Source organism: Chionomys nivalis, chromosome 7, assembly GCF_950005125.1.
Source record: "Chionomys nivalis chromosome 7, mChiNiv1.1, whole genome shotgun sequence".
Taxonomy (NCBI): Eukaryota; Metazoa; Chordata; class Mammalia; order Rodentia; family Cricetidae; genus Chionomys; species Chionomys nivalis.
In genome coordinates this window covers 40620234-40644210 of record NC_080092.1, presented here as the reverse complement: position 1 = coordinate 40644210, position 23977 = coordinate 40620234, and the positions used below count along the sequence as shown (strand labels likewise).

The following is a 23977-nucleotide window of genomic DNA, read 5'->3' as shown; positions in this document are numbered from 1 at the left end:
GAAGTCAGATAGCCTGACCTCTCAGAGCAAGGGCAAGGCCATGGCAGGACACATGGGGCAGAAGATGATCCAGGACGAAGTTCATCAGAATCAGATCTTGCGAGAACTATTTCTCAAAGAGCTGCGAGCACAGAAGCTGTACACGCAGTATCACGTGAATCCCCTGCGCAAGGGTGAGCAAGCACAAGAGGGTTTGGAGGAATGGGAGAGCAAGCCTCCCCTGGCTCTATGTTGAGTTTTTTTTTTTTTATTTTTTTTATTTTATTCTTTTTTAATTAAAATTTCCAACTGCTCCCCGTTTCCCATTTCCCTCCCCCTCCTCCCACATATTGCCCCCTCCCCCCACTCCCCTCCCCCATCCCCACTCCTCTTCTCCTCCCCCCAGTCCATTCCCCCTCCCTCTCGATACTGAAGAGCAGTCCAAATTCCCTGCCCTACAGGAAGACCAAGGTCCTCCCACTTCCATCCAGGCCCAGAGTTTTGAGGGGATCTCTCTCGTCTCTCCCCACATCACCCCAGGCATGAGAGGTGCATCCAAATGCATCCGAAATTGAGTATTTTAGATGTAGAATACACATAAATGATTTGGGGTGGGAGTAGTTGTGCTTCTTAAGTAATTGTACAGGGGTTTTATGTCTGCTTTTTGTTAGGTTTTTATGTTTGGTTTCTTTTTAATACACCAAGGGGTTTTGTTCTTGTATGGTTTGTTGTTTTTATTATTATTTTGACTTCTTACCACTGACCTCACTAAGCTCACAAGTGGTAAGCTACCAGGAACAGAGCTTGAAATTCCCCCTCCCCTCACCCCCACTCAGCAAAACCATCCCATGCCCCCGATCTCCCACTGTCTTTCTCCTGTGTGACTCCATTGGGTTCTCTGAAACCACCTCTGGGCCTGAAACAGAACTCCAGACTCATAGGTCCCACCACTTCCCTGAATTCTTCCTTGGAGCAGCTCACCAGCAGCTTTCTGGCTGAATGTTTGCCCCTCCTGGCCTGCTCTGCTTGACTGGCCTAAGCATCCCACTTCACTAGCTAAGGCATTAGCTTCTCACCACTCCACCTCGCTGCACTCTTGATCTTCCCAACCCACAGTTCTCCCAATTAACATCTGCGCAGTTGAGCGAAAGGTCCCAATGCCCATGGCAGCCGCTCTGCCTGATCAGGACATTCGCTCTCTAATAGTGTCTGAGTAGGTCTCTGTGGTCTCCAAACCCCCTAGATTTGTGACAGTCTCAGGGGCTCCAAGTTACTCTCCCTCCAAGCACCAACTTCCTTCCTCCACATTCCTTCCTGCTACCTATGTTAAAAGACCAAACAGACCAGGCCAATCCCTTTGTAAACATTTTGGAGGTCTCCTGCAGTTTCTAAGCTGGTTTGAACCTAGTAGCCTCTAAAGTCTCATTGGACCTGGCTCTGGTTCCTTTCCAGCTTCCTTCCATTCTGACCCCTCCCCCACATTTAATCCCACCTCACTCTTTCCCACCCAAGAGTGTCCAGTAAAGTCACAGTGCTTACTCTGCTCTGGCTCAGCTACTGCTACATACACACACATACCACAAACACACACAGATCACACACACACACACACCACACACACACCACACATACACATACCACACACACCTGACACACATATACCACACCACACACACATACCACACACACACACCACACCACACACATACCACACACACACACCACACACCCACACCACACATACACATACCACACACACACCTGACACACATATACCACACCACACACATACCACACACACCACACCACATACACACACCACAACACACATATACACACCACACCACACACACATACCACACACACACCACACCACACACACATACCACATACACACACCACACACACATACTACACATACATAACACACCCACACACCCACACTACACACACATAACACACACCACACACACACCACACACACACATACCTCACTCTCTCTCTCTCTTTCTCTCTCTCTCTCTCTCTCTCTCTCTCTCTCTCTCTCTCACACACACACACACACACATACACACCCCTTCCTCCCTTCATTCCCGTAGAAACAGATTTCCTAAGTGTTCCAAACCATCTCCCATACCTACATGCTCCTTGTCTCCAACTTCTGTGCTGTGAACTCCAGTCTTGCTGTTTGCAGAAAGTGTGGAGACTTTATTTACCCGTATGTAAGCTAGTTTCTGTCAGGAGACTTGATCACTAAAGTGAGAAGAAAAATTATTCCCCAGTTCTTTTTAAACATTGTCCATTTTACGAATTAAAATGATCCCTGAAGGCCATATGCAGGCTTTCGCAGACAGTGCAGTCTCCTGGCCCAGCCCCTCTGGGTCCATAACTAATGGGGTTCACTGGAATAAAGTGAGACTATACTACAGGGTGTTGGCACTTGCTTTCGCTCACAAAGACTTTGCTAACACACTGGTAACATCTTTGGTGTCTGGGTGTGGCTGGGCTGAGAATAGCTAATAGGGCCCGAGACAAAGAACTTCTTTGAGGGCACAGGCTCCCATCACCTTGCTCATTCCTCCTGTTCTTCAGCAGCTCTCTCCTTCGAATGTGTCTGACTCTGCCAGCTGTCACTCATCTTCTTTCCATGTCTTCTCACACAGTGTACTCACCCCTTCACTCAGGACTCACAGGCACCTCCCGGGGACACTCACCACACATCCACGCCATCACCTCTATGCACATGGCCTGCTCCCAGGTTCCCTCTCGTATGTTATCCCATGTTGGCGTGCTGTCAGTCCCCACACAGAGGGAATACTCAGGAGCTGGGAGCACTTCCCGTCTTGCTCACAGCTCTGTCTGCAGTGCTCCAGTCAACTGGAGCATGTGGATTCAGTTTCTCCAATCAATGGCCTTCTGCATGTCCATCCTGTCTGGTTCTCATGGCCTTCAGCCATGCTTGCTTGTCTGCCAACTTGGCAGCAAAAGTTTCCTCATGCTGGAAACCGGAAGACAGTATCCATGTGGGACACCGGCAGAGTTCTAGTCTTTTAAGGTCAAGTAGACACTCCTGGCTACGGTACTGGAATGACAAGCTTGCTATGAGGTCTTGTTCCTTAGTGTCCTGCACAGTTCCTGGCAGATGCCCGACTCCTTAGTGAATGCTAAACAGAGGCCTTTTCTAAGGTGAATCTTTGGACAATCTTAGGCCCTACTAATATGAATTTTGCTACTTGTTTTTCTCTAGTTCACACGATTGCCAGGAAGCCTATGTCTTGGCATGATAACTTGGAGGAGCCTGCAGATGGTGAGTGCTGGGCTTGAGAACACTAAGGGCCAGGGTACAGAGGGTCAGGCAGGCTGTAGACACCTCTCAGGATTCTGCTACCTTGGGGAAGATATGGGGTCCTCTGAAACTGGTTTTAACCAAGGTCACAGGAGACTGACTTCTTTAGCTACAATGCCACGTTACTACCCACGAAGCCAACAACAATGTTCGTAAGCCTTGTATCCATCCAACCCTCCATCACCCTGAAGTCATAGTGACTGGTTTTAATTTTCAATGCCTCTACCCACTAAGCAAGTGATGGGCAGTGCTCTAGCGTGCTTCTGTTGCTGTGGTCAAACACTCTGACCAAAAGTAGTTTGGGGAGAAAAGGGTTTATTTCTTCTCACATTTCCAGGCCCCTTTTCCCAGAGGAACGTCAGGGCAGGAGCTTGAAGCAGAAGTCATGGAAGAAGGTTGCTGGCTCACTCAGTCTCTGGCTCGTTTGCTGCAGGCCCATGCTTAGCTAGCTTTCTTATACAGCTCAGGACCACCTGTGTAGGAATGGTGCCACCCACAGTGGGCTGAGCCCTCTACATCAATTGTCAATCTTGGCAATCCCCCCACCCCCATGGACATGCCCACCGGTCAATCTGATCTAGGTAATTCCTCAGTCCAGGCTTTCTTCTCAGATGACCCTAGGCTGTGTCAAATGGACACTTTTAAAGCTGGTCAGGGTAACCAGTTGCATTTTTTTTTTGTTTTTAAAACTTCTCTGAAACAGATTTTAGGATGATTGCTAGAACTAGGCAAAATAACGCAGGTGCTTAGGATGGGGTGTGGTGTGTGGTGCTTCGTAAATGTTGGCTATAATTTTCATAATTACCCAGTCCACGGGCTGGGGCTAGGAGGAGGGCCTATTATGAAGGAGCGGGAAGTAGCCTTGTACATACTTGGAGAGGAGTTAGGCAAGGGGATGAGTGGGCCAGCTTCACAGACTGGTGCCTCTGTCGGGCAGTGGCATTCTGGGAAGAGTTCTCAAAGACTCCAGGCTGAGGCAGAGCTTCTCAGGGGAAGCTGTGCAAGGACATTTCACGATCTGTAAACAGGCACTGGAAGGGGAGGCGGCAGCACGGTCTGAGAACTGTGTACAGCCTGGCTCTTGTCCTTGCTGCTGACAGTGGGCTGTCCCTCTGTTTCTTCCCAGGGCTGATTCCTGCTCAGCATCCAGAGTCCCCCTTCTCTCACTAGTTGTGTGACAGTGGGAAATTACTAAACTCTTTGTGACTCGGTTTCTTTGTCATGAAATGGAGGTATTGTAGTACCTGCTCCTTTCTCTAGAGAAGGGAACACACCAGATGGAGGGGAACTAAATAAAGTAATCCCACATTATCTCTGAACCGGGTATAATAAGGGGTTCTTTATTTAAGAGGGGGCTCACAGATCACAACAGGGAACAGAAACACAATCCAGAATTCAGGTGTGAGAGCAGAGAGCGTGCACCCATTGGTACCCAAAGCCATGCCCAACCTGGTCCAGTTTCTCAAAGGCCATTGGCTGAAGGAAGTTCCCTTCCACCTCCCCATTTTGTCTAAATAAGAGAATTCCAAACCCAATACAAAACTATACACAATAAGAACTGATATCAAGTATAAAAATTAGAAGTACAACCAACATAAACAATATTAAGCAAGAAACATATGCTAAATGTTTCAATAGTTATCTTATCCTAAGGAGTCTAAGTCTTATATTAGAAATGGCTTGATTAAGTCATAAGAGTAAAGTAACTATGACTATCTAATCTTCAACCTCATCAAAGACCAGAGAAGGGAGATAACATTACTTGAGTAGGCAGGAAGTACAATCAAGCAGCTTCCAAAATGTGCAACAAATGACAGAGACAACTGGTTAGCTGGGCAATCACCCAAAGTATCATTTGCAATGTTGGAACAACCAAATTTGGCTAAGGCCTAGAGTAACTGATGGGCCATTCATTTTCAGAGGCAGGAAAGTTTTCAAAACCATCTTACACTGTCTTGGCAAGGTTTGGTAGGTGTTTTTTTTTTTGCTTTTGTTTTTTGTATTTTGCTTGTCCAGTCTGGACACTGTGCATTTTGTCAGTAGTTGAGGCATGGACAGTTCTTTGTACAAAGGCATTTTTTTTTTCCCCAAGAAGAAATCAAGCTCTAAGCGAAGTTTCTTTAGTGCTCAACATTCTCTTAGGAATAAATTGGTGCTGCCAGGAGGAATCGTGTTTCACGTCAACAGAACCCTAAGTTATTTAAATGCCATATTCTACAGTTCTTTGAAGTGGTCGAAGATTACAGTACCAGGCATGGTTTCCCTCCTGTTGAGTGATCCTTAAGACCATTTAGAGAGCTGCTGGTTACCACCAAGGTATGCATGCCACTACCACACCCATAGGTTTATCATGCCATGCTGGTTGTTTCTGATTCCTTTTTAATTATGCCTCCTCTCCCAGCCAAATTCCTGAACCTCATTCACCATGCTGCACAGGGTCCAAGGAAGAAATATCCAGAGACACAGACTGAATCCCAAGAAATTGGATGGGATCCAATTCCCTTGGTGAGTATGGCTCCTTCACTTAGTGGTCCCTGGGAGCATACCAGCAGTGCCAGTGATGGGGAGGCATCTCTCCTGGGTTTGAATTCTGGGCCACGTTCCCTAGGTGTGTCACCTTGGACAAATCACTAAGTTATTTTGTATCCACTTTAGCGCCATGCTCTTTCAATACGCCTTCACATCTGTCAGGTAGCCCATGCTAGGCGCTGTCCTCCCCTAGCTTAGCTACGGTAGTAAATATACCACCTCTCCTCTGTGAGCTACTTTCCAGGGGTGGTGAGCTCTGAGGCAAGGCCTCCTTTGGGCAGCAGGGAGGGGCCTACCTCAGCTTTGATAGGTTACTCTCCTTCAGTTTGGAGATTTTCGATGTGAATGCTCACATATATCTGTGTCACAGCTCAAGGGTTAAGGAAAAGCCCTGCTGTCACCGGGCCTTGGGCCTGATACAGATCCAGCTCTACATCATGTAAACCCTAGTCTGCTTCCTCTCTGAAAGACTGACCCTGCCCCCTCCCCTTTAGGTCAACCCAGACCGCCAGGACAACAGGCTGAACCACTTCAAAGTCTACCATGACATCACTCTGTACAAAGCTAAACTGTGGAGTCTGGGGGAGGATGATCACCGGAAGTAGCATTCTCTCGGTAGAGCGAGTCCAAACGCAGAATTCCCACGTTGTGCGCCATCGGGAGAAATAAAGGCTGCTTCTGTTAAAAATCATACAAGACGTATTTTACATGGGTCACCACGTTATGATTTAGAGTGAGGTAGGGTCTGATTGAAAATGCTTCAGGAGGCCTTGCAGCATCACATGGGCAGAGGGAAGAGGAGGCATCCACAGAGAACGGAAGTGAGCTAAAGAAGCAACCTGATTGGTTATAACATGTGCCCATCTTGTCTGTAATGGTTTGAACAGTTACCCTCTGGTCATGGGGACTGAAGCTCAGCTACTTGTTTCGATAGGTCTTTGTAGGGTCCTCAGATGAATCCAAATGACCAGAAGACACCTGATAAGCAATTGAAGAGAGCAGCTTCATTCTCAAGGAAAGACCAGCAAGCTGGGGCCCCCTGAAAATGGCTTTAAGCGGTGGGAGGGAGGTCGGGGGTGGGTGGGCATGTAAGGCAATTCTTTTAAGCCTGCATAGGAGAATTCCAGCTGAGGTTAAGTGTACTTTGAAGTGATTGGGTATAGGTTCTTACTAATACAGGAATCATTTTTTGGTTGGCTCATGACATCTGAACAGCACCTATGATTATGGTGTCAAGAGCCTGTCTGCTGTGTCAGGGGTCTGTGCAACAGAAAATAGCAAGAACAGTTCCTGCATATGGCCGGGTAGAACCCTAATTGACTACCAGATTGGATGTACTTCCTGAGGGTCTGGTTGAAGCCAGAAATGAGTCAGCATAGGATGGGGTAGTAATAAAGGGCAGAGCTCTTCGTAACCTGACTGCTGGGGAAAACAAAACTGGCCCTGGTCCCTTCACTCAAACAAATCAAAGCAAAACAAATAAATAAACAAAATGTTGGGCATGGTGGTGTATGCCTTAAATCCTAGTACATAGAAGTCAGAGGAAGGCAGATCTTTGAGTTTGGGGGCAGCCTGTCTACAGAATGAGTGCCACAACAGTCAGGATTATACAGAAAACCCTGTCTTAAAAAATGAGGGGGAGAGAGAGAGAGAGAGAGAGAGAGAGAGAGAGAGAGAGAGAGAGAGAGAGAATGTCAGTGTTGCACATTGGATTAGGTTACTGCGTTCTAGTTTCATTTCTGTTGCCACGAAAAACAGTCAGACAGAAAGCAGCATGGGGCTGACCCCATCTTCCCCACCTTGAACAGCTATCCCCCACAGTATCAGTAGCCCATATATCATCTTTAAATGCCTTTCATCACCTATCACAGGCGCGTGTCAGGTCTTCCAACTAAACCACCCCAATCCCTAAGCCCTAAACCCCAGTGCACATCCCCTGTTCCTCCCCCTCCAATCTCAGCCCAGCAAGGGAACTGGGCCCTGCCTCCAACTCTGGTGGAACCCCACTGCTGTGGTACAGTCCCCAGTAGCTGGTCAGCAGCTAAGAGACCTACAGACAAGCTGCACCACCACCTCTGCCACCCACTGGACTCTGTTCCCACAAGACCTACTCTGCCACCAAACCACACCTATCCCAACTTCCTCCCTGCATACAATGCTTTCCAGCAACATCAGCAGCCCCTATGGGCACAAACACCACCTATGCATGTTAGAAGAACAGATGGGTAAATGCCAGTGTAAGAATACATCAATAGCGAAAAGGGCAATATGGCACTACCAGAATCCAGTTGTCCTACAACAGCAAGACCTGAACATCCCAACACAGATGACACAGAAGGAAAAACTTAAAAATAACTTATGAAAATAGATGTCTTTAAAGACAAAATGAAAAATCCCCTTAAAGAAATTGAGGAAAAGGCAACCAAAAATTGGAAGAAATCAATAAGGCCCTCAAAGAATGTCAAGAAAACCAAGAAAAAATCAGACAGGTGAAGGAAACAATTCAAGACACGAAAGTTGAAACAGAGGCAATAAAGAAAACACAAACCATGGGAATTCTGGAAATAAAAAATCTGGATAAGTGAACAGGAACTACAGAAGCAAGGATAATCAACAGAATCCAAGAGATGGAAGAGTGAATTTTAGGCATTGAAGATATACAATAGGGGAAATAAATTCATCAGGCAAAGAAAATGTTAAATCCAATAAATTCCTAACACAAAACATCCAGGAAATCTGGAACACCATGAAAGACCAAAACTAAAAATAATAAGGATAGAAGAAGTATAAGAATTCCAGCTCAAAGGCATGTAAAACATATAAAATCATAGAAGGAAACTTTCCCAACTTAAAGAAGGACAAGTCTATAAAGGTAAAAGCAATTACAGAACACCAGACAGACTGGACCAGAACAAAAGTCCCCTCACCACATAATAATAAAGACATTAAATATATAGAATAAATAAAATTAAGATCTGCAAAGGAAAAAGGCCAAGTAACATAAAAGGCAGACCTATCAGAATTACACCTGACTTCTCAATAGAGACTCTAAAAGACAGAAGGTCCTGGACAGATGTTTTTCAGACTAAGAGACTAAGGATGCCAGCCCAGACTATTATACCCAGCAAAACTGTAGATGGAGAAAGCAAGATATTCCATGATAAAACCAGATTTAAACAATACCTATCCACAAATTCAGCTCTACAGAAAGTACTAGAAAAAGTACTTTATTGGTGTCATGTTACTCTTTGTGGTGTTGAGTGTGTTCTTATTTTGTCTACCCATCTTTCCCTCTGATTGGTGTAGTTGGCCTTGTGTCTTTGTTGATCAATCTTTCAGGTGCCAGTGGATCCAAAACTCAGATGGTTGCTCTTTGTGGTGCAATTAGGGCCATGGTTCCAGTTTCCCTGAAGGTCACTCAGTGTTTCTATAGGTTGATCAATGTTCTCAGGGGTCACTCTGAAATACTGGGGGTCGTTTGTGTCTGCTCCCACAGAGGTTGCTTGCTTGGAGCTGTTCCTACTGAGGTCACTGCCTTGGGCCTGCTCTGGCAGTTGTTGCTGGCTCTGGCCTGCACCTGTGGAGAGGTCACTGATTCATGCCCAGTGCCACAGAGGTTTCTGGTTTGGTCCTATCCCCTCAGCAGTGGCTCCCTTGTACTTGCTCCTGTGGAGGTCCTTGCCTTGGACCTGCTCTGGTGGAGGCTACTGGCTCAACCCTGCTCCTGTGTAGGTCACTGCCTAGGTCCTGTCTCAGGCCTGCTCCCTTGGGGGTCTCTCTTTTGTACCTACATCTGTGGAGGTCACTGCCTCAGGCCTGCTCCAGCAGAGTCGTTGACTTGGTCCTGTTCCCATAGATGCCTCTGGCTTGGGCCTGCTCCTGTGGAGGTCCCTGGCTTGGTCCAGATCCTGGCTCAGGCGTACTCCCTCAGTGGTGGCTTCCTTGTACATACTCCCATGGAGGTTGCTGCCTCAGGCCTGCTCCAGCTGAGGTCACTGACTCAGGCCTATTTCTACAGATGCCCCTGGCTCAGGCTCGTTTCCTCGGAGGTCTCGGACTCATGCCCAGTCCCACAGAGGTCTTTGGCTCAGGCCTGTGCCCTCAGTGGTTGCTCCCTTGTACCTGTTCCTGTGGAAGTTGCTGCCTCAGGCCTGCTCTGACTGAGGCAGCTGACTCAGGCCTGCTCCAGTGGAGGTTGCTGGCTCAGGCCTGTTCCCACAGAGGTCCCTGGCTTGGGCCTACTCTCTCAGAGGTCCCTGGCTTGCATCTGATCCCAAAGATGTCACTGGCTCATAAAATGAAGTCTTAATTCTGAACATTTATGCCCCAAATATAAGGGCACCCATATTTGTAAAAGAAACATTACTAAAGATTAAATCACACAGCAAACACCACATATTAATTGTGGAAGACATCAACACCTCACTCTCTCCAATGGACAGGTCCGTCAGACAGTAATTTAAGAGAAAGATAAGGGAACTAACAGAAATTATGACTCAAATGGACTTAACAGACATCTAGAGAGCATTGCATTCACCCAAACACAAAAGAATATACCTTCTTCTTGGCACCTACCTCATGGAATCTTCTCTAACATCAACCACATATGTGATCATAAAGCAAATCTCAACAGAGACAAAAAAAATGGAATAACCCCCTGTATCTTGTTTGATCACCATGGGTTAAAGCTAGAATTCAGCAACAACACTAAATACAGAAAGCCTACAATCTCATGGAAAATGAACAACTCTCAACTGAATTGCCACTGGGTCAAGAAAGAATTAAGAAAGAAATTAAAAACTTTCTAGATTTCAATGAAAATGAATCCACAACATACCCAAAATTATGGGACACTATGAAAGCAGTGTTAACATAAAAGTTCATAGCACTAAGTGCTCACATAAAGAATTTGGAAAAAAATCTCACACTAGTGACTTCATAGCACAACTGAAAGCTCTAGAACAAAAAGAAGTAGACCACCCAGGAGGAATAGATGGTAGGAAATAATCAAACTCAGGGCTGAAATTAACAAAATAGAAACAAAGAATCAGTGAAACAAAGAATTGGTTCTTTTAGAAAGTCGAGCTAGATAAATCCATATTCAAACTAACCAAACGACAGAGAATATCCAAATTAACAAAATCAGAAATTAAAAGGGGACATATCATCACTGATCACTGAGGAAATCCAAAGAATCATTAGGTCATATTTCAAAAACCAAAAGGAATGAACAATTTTCTTTTTTCTTTTCTTTTTTCTTTTCTTTTTTTTTTTTTATTTTCGAGACAGGGTTTCTCCGTAGCTTTTTGGTTCCTGTCCTGGAACTAACTCTTGTAAACCAGGCTGGCCTCGAACTCACAGAGATCTGCCTGCCTCTGCCTCCCGAGTGCTGGGATTAAAGGCGTGTGCCACCACCGCCCGGTAACAATTTTCTTGATAGCTACCACATACTGAAATTAAATCAAGATCTGAAAAACAAATTATATAGACCTATAATCACAAAGGAAATAGAAGCAAACGTTAAAAGTCTCCTAACCAAAAAAAGTCCAGGACAAGATGATTTCAATGCAGAATTCTATCACATTTTCAAAGAAGAGCTAACACTAATACTCCTCAAATTGTTCCACACAATAGAAACAGAAGAAACATTCCCAAACTCTTTTTATGAGGCTACAGTTACCCTGATACCCAAACCACACAAAGATGCAACAAAGAGAATTATAGACCAATCTCCCTCATGAACTGATGGAAAAATATTCAGCCAGTGCCTTAGCACAATATGGCAAGATAGGGATTCTAAGCAGATGATGAGGAGAGAGTAGGTAGAGTTAAAGAGAAGCCATGTAGCTGCCTGCAGAAGATGGACCCCTTCACAGGAACCCACTATGACCTTGATGGTAAGCCACAGCCACGTGGCGATACACAGATTAATAGAATTTGGTTAATTAAAGAAGTGAGTTAGCCATAAATATGTTTACACTATTGGCCAAAGAGTATTGCAATTAATATATATTTCTGTGTGAATTTTTCAGGAGTCTGGGAGGCCAGGAAATGAACAAGCAGCCTTCCCCAATAGCATACAATGAAGCTTTCTTAGACTTATTATTAATTATTATTTTGAGATGGAGTCATACTATGGTTGGACTAGAACTTACATAGACTAGGTGGGTCTTGAATTCACAGAGATCTATCTGCCTCCATCTCCTGAGGCCTGGAGTGGAAGAGGGTATGATGCTGATGAACAAATGGGAATCTAAAATTAATGAAAGCAGTTCTATCTGAAGACCTGTGCTGCACAATAACAAAGGGAGTTGAGGGAGGGAAGGGGTTGCCAAGATGGCTCACCTTCTGCCTAATATGCAGCTGAGATGTTTACCCATGTGTAGATGGAGCGTCGGACTGCGTCCTGCCCCTCGGCTAGCTTTCCCCAAAATAATTACACAGAAACTGTATTCTTTTAAACACTGCTTGACCCATTAGTTCTAGCCTCTTATTGGCTAATTCTCACATCTTGATTTAACCCATATTTAGTAATCTGTGTAGCACCACGTGGTAGTGGCTTACCAGGAAGGATCTTAACCTGCATCCATCTTGGAGAGGAGAGCTATGGCATCTGCCCTCACTGCCTTCTTCCCATCATTCTGTTTGGTCTACTCCACCTATCTAAATTCTGCCCTATCAGGCCAAACAGTTTATTTATTAATTAACCAATGAAAGCAACAGATAGATAGAAGATACTCCTACATCACCCACGTGTGCTTCCTGCTTCAGTCCAGGGTGGGCTCTGCAGAGCATCCCAGAACACTTGGTATCTCTCTACAATGGCCTTTAGTACTTGGCAGGCAGGGGCAGACAAACCAATTCAAATTCAAAACAACGACAAACAATAAGAAAAAACAAGAAACAGACAATAACAAAAAGAAAGGAAAAAAACTCAATGCGCTTTGCTTTAATAAACTGTTTTTATTTTCATAGTGATGATTACCATCAAACCAGGCTAAGCATGTGAAGGGAGAAATCAGATCAGAGTCAAAATGAACAAATGCAGTTCAGAAGGAAGTGCTGAATGAATAATTATTCTGATTGTAAGTTTATTATTTTATGACAAGTTTAAAAGGTCCTATTCCATCCCGGCTAAGGTCACACTAACCTACTGAATGTGTCCTAAAGATAATGCAGAAGCTAAACACTTACTGTGGATATCATTTGATCAAGGTGCACCTGTGTCACATGAACCACCGAATTAACACCACAGACAGGTTGAGCTGCATCATATTTGAGGCATCCCCAGAAGCACTGCAGGACCTGCAGACCCGGATTGCATCACACCTTCTGGTCTCTCTTCTGTAGACTCTGCCTGGGATATTATGCGAGATGTGCAGGGCAACATTTTTGCTGTTATATAAAAGAAAATATTGTGGAGAAGGACTTCAGATGTTTTTCTAAAGCATTATCTAAATGGGGGTGGGAGGAGTAGGGAGGACAGGAGGGGAAGACAAGGTGAGAAGGGGAGATAGGAGAAAAGCTTGAGGGAACAGGATAATTGAGATGAAGGAAGGACAGAGATGAGAGCAAAGAAAGAGATATTTTGATTGAGGGAACCATTATGGGACTAACAAGAAACCTGGTACTAGAGAAATTCCCAGAAATTCACAAGGATGACACCAGCTAAGACCCTAAGCAACAGAAAAGAGGATGCTCGAATTGGCCTCGCCCTGTAGACAGACTGATGAATATCTTAAACATCACCATAGAACCTTCATCCAGCAACTGATGGAAAGAGAAGCAGAGACCTGCATTGAAGCCCTGGGCTGAGCTCCTAAAGTCCAGTTGAAGAGTGGGAGGAATGAGAATATGAGCAAAGAGGTCAAGACCCACTGAAACAGCTTACTTGAGCTAATGGGAGCTCACCAACTCCAGCTGGGCAGGAAAGGATATAGCATAGGACCAAACTTGTCCCTCCGCATGTTGGTGACAGTTGTATGGCTGGGACAGTCTGTGGGGCCACTGTCAAGGTTTGTTGCTTCGAGGAAAGTGAAAGAGGTTGAAAAGGATCCCCAAGTACACACGAAGTGAAAAATTCCAGACACTGCATACAAACATTGTCACGTACAACTTTATTCTAAAATTCCAAACACGCCTTGGATTATCTGAGTGAATCACAACTTGTTTGCTGTGGAAGCAGCAGCATGTTTTGTTTTTATTTTCCAAGACTGAGATACAAAGTTCAAGCTGATACCCAACCTGGCAGTAAGTCTGTAGAAAAACACTCAGCATCAGGAACCACCAGAAAAACACACACAGGATGCAGGATGCTTTTCTTCTTCCTAAGTGGAAAGTGTTGATAAAGCTGGGACAAGGGCACCCTGTGTAAACTGCTTGTGGGAATGTGAAACTAAACAATTTGATAAAGGTTCCTCGTCCATCTACCAAGTGAAGTGAAAACATGTAATGCAATAAAAGTTTGAAGGTCATCCACATTTCCATCACAAGTAGGGAACACGTAGTGGTTTTTAAAACACTAGGGTATTATTATCGATTTAAAAGAACAGCTACTGGATGTTTGAAAATGCAGAGACTCTTCACAAACGCATTACACACACATACAAACACATACACACAGACAGACAAAGACACAAAAATTGAGTCTATTTGGTGTCCAGCAATGAAACAGTATAGGATGGGAATGGAATTCCGTCTAGCCTTGAATTTGTGGGCAGATGTTTGATTAGAAAAGGGCTCAGGGGACCTCTGTTTAGTTTAGGACTTTGCATCTCTTAGTAACAGATACAAAGGCAGAGCTCTAAAGAACTGTCTGGAAGATGAAGCTTGCTGTGCGTACCCCTAGCTAGAAAACCATGCTTCAGTTCCCCAAACTTGAAACCAACTGGCAGTTAATACTCAAGGCTGCTTTCATATCCTGCTGGCATAAAAATTTGTGTGTGGAGAGGCATGAGAACTTTTCACTGAGAATTTGTGATTTTTATGTTTTTTGAGAATTCATTTTGAAATAAGAGAGGCAGCTCCACACTCAACTCCCAGCATGCAGCTTTACCAAAACCTCCGAGTAAAGCAGAAAATATCCAAGTCATGGGCACAGATGCACACACACATACCCCTTACTTGTGGCTTTGCTTTCCACATTCATAGCTTCCTGCAGACAACTGTCATCTTAAAAAGAATGAAAACTTCCATAATTTTTAACTCTTCCACGACAGTGCTGCCTTCTGAGTACCATGTTGAGATGGCTTACAGCTCTGGTACAGTTATGACCAGCATATCCACTCTATGTATGCTACCCATTCATCGGTCACATGGGAGCCACCTCAGTGACTCTATTTCCCCAAAGTGTAAATGCTGTGATACAGCTATGTTAAAGACAAGCTTTCCGGGTGGTGGTGGCACACGACTTTAATCGCAGTGCTCGGGAGGCAGAGACAGGAAGATCTCTGGGTTCTAGGCCAACTTGGTCTACATAGTGAGGTTCTGGACAGCCAGTGCTAAATAGAATAAACCCTGTCTTGAAAAACAAAAACAAACAAACAAAAAGACAAGCTGTAAGGTGCTTATTAAGTTAAACTACCGAAGCTATAGCCTGCAAAGTTTGCTAATGTCCATGAAATTGAGAGGAAGGACAACAGGAACGTAGCCCCAGTTTTGCAGAGACTCCTCAGGTCCCCCCAGTTCCAACCACAGGATAGAAGTGTTGAGTTAAGGTGGAAAAGAAACTCAACAACAGAGCTTGCAATTCTCAGTGGCTTCAGGTATCCACTGGGCATCCTGACATATAACCCCGTGAACGTGCCTACTATATGTCTTTCTTCTTTGTACAGCTGCTAAAGTCCAAGCAAACCAAGGTATCTCTGCTAGTTAGTGCAGCACAACGGGCCACACACTTCCTCAGGCTGCCCTTGACCTCGCTGTTCCTAAGGCTGTAGATGAGGGGGTTCAGCATGGGGGTGGCAATAGTGTATAATGCTGATACAACCTTATCATGGCTAGCCGACCTGGAAGATGTGGGTCTCATGTAGATGAAAATGGCAGCTCCATAGAAGAGGCCCACTACAGCTACGTGAGAGGAGCAAGTGGCAAAGGCCTTCTTGCGGGCTTCTATGGACTGCATTCGGAGGACAGTGGCCAAGATGAGGCCATACGATGTCAGGATGAGGGAAAAGGGGACCAGAAGCATCAACACACAGCAAATGTACATGACAAACTCAAAGGCAGATGTATTACCACAAGCCAGGTGCAGCAACACAGGGGCCTCACAAAAGAAGTGGTCGATTTCGTTCCGGTTGCAAAACTGGAAGCTCAATGTGGCGGCGGCCTGCATGGCTCCATCAGCTGCGCCCAGGAGCCAAGATCCCAAGGTCAGTCTCAAACATAACTGCCAGCTCATGAGAACCGGATAGCGCAGAGGGTGGCATATGGCCACGTAGCGGTCATAGGACATGGCCGCTAAGAGGAAGCACTCGCCACCTCCCAGTGTGAGGAAGAAGAAGATCTGGAAGCCACAGCCAGCCGTGGAGATGGACTTCTTGCCCGTTAAATAACCAGCTGCCATTTGGGGCACTGTGGTGGAGACCAGCATCATGTCCATAAGAGAGAGCTGACTGAGGAGAAAGTACATGGGTGTGTGGAGCCGGCGGTCCTGGTGAATCAGGAGAAGCAGGAGGGCATTGCCTACCACGGAGTTGAGGGCCACAGTCAGAACCAGCACGAAGAGAACCAGATGAGCTCTGGTGTGGTTAAAGAGTCCTAGGAGAATGAACCCGGCTGTGGCATTCCCCATGTCCGTGGTTCACAGCAGGGGCAGCACTGCAAATCGAGGGAGGGAAGAGAGTTTTATTCTGTGACGCTGAGTGAACTACGCATGCCCAGAAAGTTGCCTGTGAGAAATGGTGAAACCCACTTCAAATCCATCTATGCTAGCAAAATGTTCCAACACAGTTACAGCTTAACATAAAACTTTCCTCATTTCCAAGGTTTACCTGACACATGTCACCAGAACAGTGAGTTCAATAATGAATCAACGTTCTTTGTAAGCTGAAGTAACTCCTGATTTTTTATTACACTGTAACAACATAATGATTGAGGACAATTTGCTTATTCATAATTTATATTTTCATATTAATTGTACTTTGCATAATGAAGTCTTAGTTAAGTAAATATCTGTTATATACAACTTAGGGACTGTTAATGTAGGTGACACATTTAATATATCAAAATTTTTATTTATTGACACAAGGTGTCATGTATCCCAGGCTGGCCTTGAATTTTTTAAATAGTAGAAAATGACCTAGGAACTCTGATCTTACAGGCTCTTCCTCTTGAGTGCTGAGTTACAGGCATGTGCTACCATGTCTGGTTTATGTAATGCTGGGGAATGGACACAGAGATTTGTGCATGGCAGGTAAAAATTCTACACACTAAACCACACCCTGGTCCCATCAAACTTTATTGAAAAAAACCAAGTTCATATGATTTTCTCCAACACTGGATAATAAATGTCTCACCAAACAAAAGGGTATTTGCTCTTAGATCTAAAAGTAGGAAAGCCAGACTGTGGACAGAGGCTAGACTCACCCTGGTCTGGGAGTTCACTTGCTTCTGTTTACAGAGGTTGACACTTCAGATATCATAGGATTTCTTGGGTGTTTCTAAGTATGAAGCTGTAATGCTAATGAATGCTTCCATGAACTCTTCCTAAGTATTTTGTCCTCAGTCAGCCCCTCCCTCTTCAGCACCACACAAACTCACTCTTTAGTGGGTAATTCAGAGACCCTAGTGTTTGCCCAGCTGTAGAGAAGACAATGATTCCTGTTTCACTCTCAAGAGACTTTAAATCTTTACTTTCATTATAATCTTTGACTTGCTTTTGTCCAAGATTGGTTGAGCTTATTGAATCAAAAAAATCCACCCTACAAAATGAGGATACTACTTCATCCTCAAGATCATTGTCTAGCACAAATGCCTTGAGGAAGTCTGTGCCTTCTGGGGGTACCTCCCTTGTTTCTTCTCTGGTAAGATCACAGCTATGGCTGGAACAATGACCCCATGACTCACTCAGCCCCTGACCAAGTCCCTGAACATTTTAGTTGGTTGCGTGAAAGTTAAATATTTTGCAGATCATTTTGTCTTTTGAAAGTTACTTTGAAAGTATGTTCTCTTTGCTCGGCTCACAAGTTGCCCATGTGTCCAATTCTCAGATACCCTTTTGCTCCAGAAACTACGTGGAACCATGGCCACGGCTCTCAAGACACCCCATTGCTGAAGAGTCAAACCCTGCCTGACTCAGTTTTCACTGTTCCAAACTCTCAATATTGAAGATAGGGGAGACTTTAAGTTTGCTTTTTTTAGCCACTGGGAGGCAGGGAGCAGCTTCCTTAAATTAATTTCTGCAACGGCAGCCACTATTTTATGTACATAATCACTGTGGTGTTGTTAGGCACCTTCCACACTAGAATCCATCTTCTAAATTCTCTTAATGCCTCCAGATGAGAACTTGGCCCCCATTAAGCAAAACTCCCTCTTCTTTTCTCCCACAGCTGCTGGCAGCCACTATTCTCTCTTCCTCAGTAATATGTGCCCTTGAGAAGCTTTGATGCTGCCATCCCGCAGAACCCACCTATTTGTGACTGCCCTCCCTTCATTTTTCAGGAAGTTAATGGTCCACTGTGTGGGACGTACTGTGATTGCTGCTCACCAGTCTGGGGCCAGTGCCGCAGGCCTTCCCTCCCTTTGGGATACACGTGCACCAGTTTGATAAGATGCTTGACAACAGATGTTGGAGTGTGTATTTTGATAAAGAAATAAAATATCACACTAAACAGCAACGACGAATCTTTGCTTAAAACATGCAAGAGCGGTGCACGTGTTTTCAGAAAACCAGTTCGACAGTTACCCCTACTTCTCTGTTTCTTTAAAAACACACTTACGTTTTGTCCTATGTATACAATACTAGAGACTGGATATAGGGCCTCCTAAAGACTTGCCATGCTCTCTATCACTGAGTTATATTCACAGACCTAGAAAAATACATATTAACAAATTTCTACTTATATTTATAATTTTAAGATTAGAAATGATCTGCTCAACTTTTTAGTGGCAATAGGTGGACACATATCTAAGGTGATAAATGTTTAATAGTGGTCAGTCATTATAAATCTAATTGTGTATTCAGTTTGTTTTATTAAAATTATTGTCTATACCTCTTTATACAAATGAGACAAGTGACTACTAATTAAAATGTTTATAAACCTCCACAGAGTAGACTATAGGGATAAGTTCCTAAAACTGATCATGGAACTGAAACATGGTTGAAATTGGTCCTAAAGAATTAACTCATTTGAGAAACATACTAAATGCATTACTGGGCAATGAGACCTCCAGCTTGACTAGGGCAGGGAATGGGAAAATGTTTACCCTGAAAAATAAGGGCTTCCTTTTGTCCTCCTTGCTTTGTGTCCATCGGGTTGGACATCTCCTTGTCACATTCCTCAGCTCTTCCTTAAAACTACACTCGCACCTTCTGCATTTGAGATCACAGTCATAGACAGATGCCTTTCTTTTCTTCCCGCAAAAACCTTGTGAGAAAGCACAGAAAAGTCAGAATATATAGTTTCCTTTCCACATTTCCCCAAATTCATTGTGAATATGTAATTTTAAAAGTCTATACTTCAGGATGGAGAAATGAAAATGAACCTGCATGTGAAAAAGAAGGTAGTAGAACTAGTTTATATTGATAAAATTATGGGTTTGCTTTAAAAAAAAAATAACCTATTGCCAGCATGTGCTTGCATACATTTTAATTCACTGAGGACTGAGATGTCTAACCGGGAAGACTTTCTGTCAAATGTGGAGTGGTGGGACCGGATTTTTCTATGTAGCCGAGGGCTCCTCGTTTCTCCGGCTTCCACCTCCCAGGTTCTAGGATTTGGAATTGTGTTTACTGGAGTTAAAGTTCACAAATAATCAGACATGAAAAGGTTGGTATGACCTACCTGCAAGAGTCAAAACTGGTGTCCAGCAGGGTTGGATCTGCACCCTCTGTGATGCACCTGGATGGCCCCACCTGGACGGGAGGGGAGGTGTTTAACCTAGCCCTCCAGCTCCCTTATATCAATGCCTGGGCTGATCTATCATGAGGATGGCCCAGTGCCAGCGTGGGCTGCAAACACTATCCCATCAATACCCCAGAGCTGCCGCGGTGATAATTCAGTGGCCAAAAGTGTTTACTGTGTTGAGAAATTAAAAAAAATTCCCAAGAGATTGTGAGTGGTCCACACATCTCATAAAGCTGTGAATCATGGGAATGACAGGGGATGGCTCAGGAGAAAGAAATATAAATAAGTGTCCTTGATAAGGGGTTGCAATTTCAAGTGGATGAACCAGGATATCATGTGATTCTGGTATTCCCTGCACAGACTTCAGCAGATAGGGAGATTAAACTGTCTTCTATTCAGACCAGCTCAATTGTCAAAACAGCAATCAAAATAAAATGAAGCTCGTGGAGGGAATTACCTGTAGTTTATTTTCTTCTTGCACTCAGTTTGAGACAATTAAATTTGCGTCTTATGCACCTGTTTCTGTGCATTTGCAAGAAGCTGTTATATTTTGATTTTATATTTGCATTTTTGAATCTGTGTAGTAAAATAACAACAATAACAAAAACAACATTAGTAATAGTGACAGCATCTTCAGGCTGTATTCATATTAATGAGACTTCTCAGGTTGATGTTTTCCAATGCTGGGTACCCTGGGAACTTGAATGCATGCCTGCAACTTCTGAGTTATCTACTGCTATATAGAGACTCCAGATTCTACAACTGGAAATAGATAAATGGAAACAAAATAAAACAACAATTCTTTATCATGGATTATGTGTTCGGGAAATATACCTGGTTAAAAAATGTAAGACAATTTGGTAAACTGCAATTCCCATTTAATTTTATTTAAAGGAAAGAACAGGTTTTTTTCATTATTTAACATTTATATTACTTATATAAAACTGAGCATCATGTAATTCAGGCTGGCTTAATAGTAAACTATTAAACTAGCTTAGTAGCAGAGGCTGGCCTTGAACCTCTGATCCTCCTACCTCTACCTCCCAACTGCTGGGATTGCCACCACAGTGGGTTTATCTGTTGCTGGAAATGGAAGCACTTACCAACTGAGTCACTCCCTCAGTTCTTTGCTTAGATTTCTTTCATCAAGTTAAAACTTTATCAAACTGGCAAATCCTACTTGGATTTATAATTGTTCAAAGGTGTATAGGTTAAATTCAAGCCCACATTACAAACAGCAAAAACCCCTAGGCTCCAGGTGAGACCAGCCGGGCACCATGGACATTCTGCGCAGAAGCTTTCTACAGGAGGTGACCGTCCTTCCTGAGAAAGCTTATGTCCCTTTCTGTTCTGAGCACTGCTGTGCTGAGGTCTCTAGAGGCTATCAAGAGACGCTGTCCTGTCACAGAATGGATGCTGTTGCATGACTAAATCAAGTCCTGAGAGAGTCTACGGAGTTCAAGGATGAGTAGAGGCATTCAGAGACCGGCGAGAGAAAGAATGGGGCTCAGAAACTCTGGGCAGCCAAGGGTGCACCCCATGTGAGTATCTTGTGTGGGTTCCATAAGGGCTGTATGACTAGGGTGAGTATCAAGGTCACCCATCCTGAGGATGGACTGTATCTGCCAAGTGCATAGCACAGAGGCTTGGGTCAGCCATCTTTCATGAGGGAGGGATTCATACTCTACTGTTGTCTTCTCACTCAGAGAAGGCGCTCCTGGGATTCATGGAGGAGAGACACGCAAGGATGGGGATCCAGGAAGCTGGGAAGTCCTCTCAGGATCGACACCTACAGAAGAATTAAGCAGAATTGAGCAAATGGTGAAAATGAACTCTGATGCCCAGGGTTAAACTCCTGAGAAAGTTAGGGGATAGGCTCTGAGAGTCTCGCAGCAGTCATGCACTTGGGCTTTAGCGTGGCTGCAAGGACACTGGTCATGGTTTGTTCCCAGAAATGGACTGTGACCTTGGTCTTAGCAGTTCTTTCCAACAAGCAAAAACCATGAGAGAGACTTGGCTAAGAACTGGTGGATTACTACATCCTAGGACTTAGCTAAAAACTGGCGGATTACTACATCCTAGGACTTAGCTAAAAACTGGCGGATTACTACATCCTAGGATTTAGCTAAGAACTGGCAGATTACTACATCCTAGGCAACTCCGGGGAGTTGGGACTTAAGTACTGAAGGGGAAAAGATGTGCGTCATGGCAGAAACATATCCCAGCCCAGATACTATTCACAGCCACTTCCTTAAGCCACTTGCTTTGCTGGGGCACAGTGAAAACAGATAATAATGGTTAATAGTTCACCAAAACAGAGGAGTTCCTGGGAGTACCAACACCAGAGAAAGGTTGGAAATGGTTCGGTATTCACACACCAAGAGCATGCTCTCATGGAAAACCCTAAATTTGGTATTCAAATGTTAAAGATGTAGGAGAGGAAGAATTTCCAGTTTGGGGGACAGGTAGGGGCTGTGAAAAGGGGTAGGTCTGTCTGCCTTTATACAGAGTGGCCGCAGGGTCAGCTCAGTCTCTGCTGCCAATGCTTCTCCTGAGATCCAAGGATGTGGCTTGCCCAGTGTGCCTTTGTTTTGCTGAATGGTGTAAGTCTTTGGTAGAAAAACTGGTACACAGCAAGCATACACACAAATTGTGGACCTTCCCTCCAAAAAAATTTGCCTGTCTTTCCTGTGACAAGCTCTGAGGCTGAAAGTTGGCTCAAAGCAGCCAACAGGGTGATGAACTGTGATGTTTGCCTCTGTGGAAGTTTCTATTGTTTGTATCTCTCTTCCTTTCCTTTTGCATCCGATGTGCTATCTAACACACCTGTACTTGGTGTCTCTCTCCATTCTCTGAGGCCATAACAGGATACCATCTCCTGGGTATCAAAGAAGGAATGTTTGTTCTCCAGTGTTCTGCAATGGGGAAAGTCTAAATTCAAGGGTCCTGCATCTGTCAGGGGCCAGATTCTCTATTAGCAGATGGTGGAAGGACAAGAAAAGGCCAGAGGGGGCTGACAATGGAAGAGGGGGCTGTACTTGGAATGGACTGAACTTTGAAGATGGCCTGACTGTTTGGCACGTCAGTGATTGTTCAGGGACTGGAACATTGTGAGTCCAGAACCAAACGATCTTTGGTAAACTTTAGTCTTCACCTGTATGTGACCTAACATATGAATGACTGCTAAGAAAATCCTTAGGGATGTGCAGAGCACTGGCTTCCAACAGACCAAGAACAGAGTCAGATAGCTCGTGAGCCTGTACCCGAGATGTCCTTGTAACCTTCACCGGAACCTGCCTATCTGCTGTTCCCCCAAAAATGTGCTTGAAAGATGTATTGATTTTGAAACTTTTTTATTTTATTACTATAAAAATCTTCACGAAACTGGCACCATGTTGGAACATGGAGCTGGGGATAATCTAAATCTGGAGGGGCCATTGTGACTCATTTTTGGCTCTAGAATAAACTCTCTCTTACTCATTTTGAGGTGAGTTGTGGGTTTTATTTATTTATTTATTTATTTATTTATTTATTTATTTTTTTACTTATTTATTTATTTTTATTCTTTTTTAATTAAAATTGCCACCTGCTCCCCATTTCCCATTTCCCTCCCCTCCTCCCAAATATTGCCCTCCCCCCACTTCCCTCCCCCTATCCCCACTCCTCTTCTCCTCCCCCCACTCCATTCCCCCTCCCTCTCGATACTGAAGAGCAGTCCAAATTCCCTGCCCTGCGGGAAGACCAAGGTCCTTCTATCTACGTCCAGAAAGGTGAGGGTCCAAACAGGCTAAGCTCCCACAAAGCCAGTTCATGTATTAGGATCGAAACCTAGTGCCATTGTCCTTGGCTTCTCATCAGTCTTCATTGACCGCCATGCTCAGAGAGTCCGGAATCAACCCATGCTTATTCAGTCCCAGACCAGCTGGCCTTGGTGGGCTCCCAATAAATCAGTTCCACTGTCACAGTGGGTGGGTGCATCCCTCGTGGTCCTGATTTTTTGCTCATGTTCTCCCTCCTTCTGCTCCTCATTTGGACCTTAAGAGCTCAGACCGTTGCT

At 44.4% G+C, this 23977-nt stretch overlaps 2 protein-coding genes across 3 annotated transcripts; one reads left to right on the top strand and one right to left on the bottom strand.

Moving 5' to 3' along the window:
- Positions 1-40: 40 nt before the first annotated feature.
- Cfap144 (cilia and flagella associated protein 144) lies at positions 41-6459 on the top strand. 2 transcript variants are annotated; one of them, XM_057776725.1, is made up of 4 exons: positions 41-173; positions 3227-3286; positions 5727-5830; positions 6349-6459. In XM_057776725.1, the coding sequence occupies exons 1-4, from the start codon at positions 41-43 to the stop codon at positions 6457-6459; spliced, it is 408 nt and encodes a 135-aa protein (XP_057632708.1). The 2 variants fall into 2 exon arrangements, with proteins under 2 accessions (XP_057632708.1, XP_057632709.1); XM_057776726.1 differs by lacking the exon at positions 3227-3286.
- A 9203-nt stretch (positions 6460-15662) lies between these two features.
- LOC130877006 (olfactory receptor 2T8-like) lies at positions 15663-16646 on the bottom strand. Its single transcript, XM_057773928.1, has one exon. It carries the CDS (start codon positions 16644-16646, stop codon positions 15663-15665), a length of 984 nt encoding a protein of 327 aa, XP_057629911.1.
- Between the last annotated feature and the right edge of the window lie 7331 nt (positions 16647-23977).